The sequence below is a fragment of the Octopus bimaculoides genome, chromosome 10 (assembly GCF_001194135.2).
Source record: "Octopus bimaculoides isolate UCB-OBI-ISO-001 chromosome 10, ASM119413v2, whole genome shotgun sequence".
Taxonomy (NCBI): domain Eukaryota; kingdom Metazoa; phylum Mollusca; class Cephalopoda; order Octopoda; family Octopodidae; genus Octopus; species Octopus bimaculoides.
The window spans coordinates 76,683,220-76,686,337 of NC_068990.1; the positions used below are offsets into that span (position 1 = coordinate 76,683,220).

Below are 3,118 nucleotides of genomic sequence, written 5' to 3' on the forward strand. Positions count from 1 at the left end.
TATATATATATATATATATATATATATATATATATATATATATGGATGTATGTATATATGTATGCATATATCTATGTGCAGGTGTTTGTGTTCATCACCCCACCACTGCTTGACAACCAGTGTTGGTGTGTTTACATTCTCGTAACTTAGCAGTTCTGCGAAAGAGATCGATAGAATAAGTACCAGGCTTTAAAAAATAAGTACTGGGGTCAGTACATTCGACTAAACCTTCTTCAAGGAGATAACTCAGCCTAATGACTGAAACAAGTAAAAGATTTCCTCACTGTCCAGACATGTTTTCACAGAATATTGGAAATGAATGTCAGTGCTTGTATAACAATAACAATCATTTGCAACTTTGATGCAATGTCAAGTCAAGGAGGTACAAACACACATGCATATTTCCACTCAATGAGCTTCTTTCAGTTTCCAGCAACTTGTTGATAGATTCAGTTTTAGCTGCAATCCAATGGTCATGAATGACCATGGGATTGCAGCTAAAAAGTTTGCTCCCTGAGGTTCAAGTCCCAGTAAGGTTGTTTATGGAAGACCAGCAATCATCCATATACACCAGTATCCCCTCTCTACAACACCAATGTTATCCACAGGAAAGGAAAAGGTCGATACAGCTTTGCATTGATTACATCACAACTGGTTTCTACAGCTGAATGAACAGGAGCAACGTGAAACAAAATGTTTTGCTCAAGAACACAACACACAGCCCAGTCTGGGAATCAAACTCACTACCTCATGATTCTGAGCCCAACGCTCTGACCACCAAGCAATGCACCTTCATCAACAAGTAGAAAATATATTTTCCCAATCTTTGATTATAACAATAAAGCCATCTCTATAATTTATTCTACATTTGATCTGGTGGTTAAATATCTTAACTTTCTCCTTGTTCAATAAAAAGACTAAGACTACAACAGTAAGTCGTTTCAGACAGAACTTACCTGAGCTGCCACAGTGTGGGAGCGAGTTGGAAACAGTTTGGTTACACATGCTGTTTTGAAACCTTCATTGGCCAAACCAAAGGCTGCTCTCAATCCTGAGCCACCGGCACCTACGACAACAGCATCGTATGTGTGATCAATGACTGGATAGTCCCGGCTTATCTGAAAAGAGAATATTAAAAAAAAATAAGTTACATTCACTTTAACTGCCAGCTAAAAATGACCCACCTCACCCTTTAGTTATTAATAGTAATGCACCCCGGCGTTGCCCAGGTGTTATGACGTATAGCCACGTTGTATTACTTGTTCCTTTCTTATGGGAAGAATTGGCACGTGAGAAGTACGAAGCAAACAACTCTTCCTCATAAACATGTTTTTCAGTCATTTTCCGATGAACAACGCTGCAGTTTCCATCTACCAAATTCAGTCACAAGTCTGTGGTTGGCCTAAGGCTGTAGAAGAAAACACTTGCCCAAAGTACCATGCAGAGGGACTGAACATGGAACCATGTGGTTGGGAAGTAAACTTCTCAACCACACAGTCATTCTTGCACCTAATGTGTGTGTGTGTTTGTTTACATTTGTTGTTAAATCAAGTATTGTGTCCCACTATGTCTCAAAGTTAGCAGTTATCAAGCAGAGATATATAAAATAAATGTCAGATTGAAATTTTTGAAGGTAGCACCCAATCATGGCGACAATCGAAAGACTACCCAGTAAAATAATGTTTAAAGACTCAATGGCTTCAAATTTAAGGTAATGGATTACTAACCACAAGATAATGACTTCATATTGCACTTCCACTCTATATGATAACACTATATGTACAGCTCAGTCTACTTGACTTCCAACAATTAAGAATTGTAATTTGAAGTCGAATGGTTAGCAGTAAGAAAGATGTCCAAATTTCTTTAAAAATTATTGTTCAAAATATGAGAGAAAGTATTTTTTGCACCACAACAAAACACACACACAGAGGTGTGTCTGTGGTCACTTGAGTTACTACTAATAGCAGTCAAATCTCTCTTAAAACACACCTTTTCATCAAAAGAAAGGCAGAGATTTACTGTATTTCAGAAAGAAAAACAAAACTATACAATGAGTCTGCTTCACCAGAGGCAACTCTAGGCTAAACAAAATAACGAACTTCACATTAAAAGATTATCCACTAAATAATTCCTTGGTAAAACACCATGTATTTTAAACATTTCTCATTATGCTTTTATCGTTCAGGCAGAGTTGTCTCCCTTAGCTAAAAACCTCAAAAGTGCACAACTTGACCTCACATTTGAGGTTATTTTTGTAGTAAAAAAGAGTCGTGTAAAAAAACATGCTTTATTTGGTGGCCAAAAGATCACTGAATCTTTTGCTACCTTCTACGTCAAAATTGGCAACTTAGTTTTTGAATCCATAAGACACACACACAAGCTCTGTTTTATATATTAAGATTACAACACATGGTGCTAACAATTTTCTGATAGCAAAAGCAACAACATATATGTATTGGGAAACATTTTGAATATGCATATAAAAGATATTTTATTATGCCAACTACAGCTTAATGATGCTAACTGGCAATACCTTCTACTCATGCTCACCAAATACACACAGAAATGCCCACATACCCCAATCAACCTTTCCATCTCAGTTAAGCATCTGTTAGTGTTATTTTGCCCAAAGAAAGGAATGCATGAACATGATCTACCCAGTGTTCATGGATACTATGGAGTGTACTGTAATCATCCCACGAATATGGACTATGATCTTAAGGAACATGTGATTTGTGGAAACGTGTAGCAATGCATTAAAATATTTATAAATTTCATCCAAGGATTATTATTAATATTATTACTATCATCATCATCATCATCATCGTTTAATGTCCGCTTTCCATGCTAGCATGGGTTGGACGATTTGACTGAGGATTGGTGAACCAGGTGGCTACACCAGGCTCCAATCTGATTTGGCAGTGTTTCTACAGCTGGATGCCCTTCCTAACGCCAACCACTCCGAGAGTGTAGTGGGTGCTTTTACGTGCCACCGGCACGAGGGCCAGTCAGGCGGTACTGGCAACGGCCACACTCAAAATGGTGTATTTTACGTACCACCTGCACAGGAGCCAGTCCAGCGGCACTGGCAACGATCTCAATTCGAATGTCTTTT

The 3,118-nt window shown here is 38.0% G+C and overlaps 1 protein-coding gene across 1 annotated transcript in view; it reads right to left on the bottom strand.

Annotated features, from left to right (window-relative positions):
• LOC106882182 (succinate dehydrogenase [ubiquinone] flavoprotein subunit, mitochondrial) overlaps positions 1–3,118 on the bottom strand; it is a 40,509-nt gene that overhangs the window by 23,372 nt on the left and 14,019 nt on the right. Inside the window, exon 3 of the mRNA XM_052971309.1 lies at positions 957–1,118. Within this exon, the coding sequence (XP_052827269.1) occupies positions 957–1,118 (162 nt within the window). The remainder of the gene's footprint in view (positions 1–956; positions 1,119–3,118) is intronic.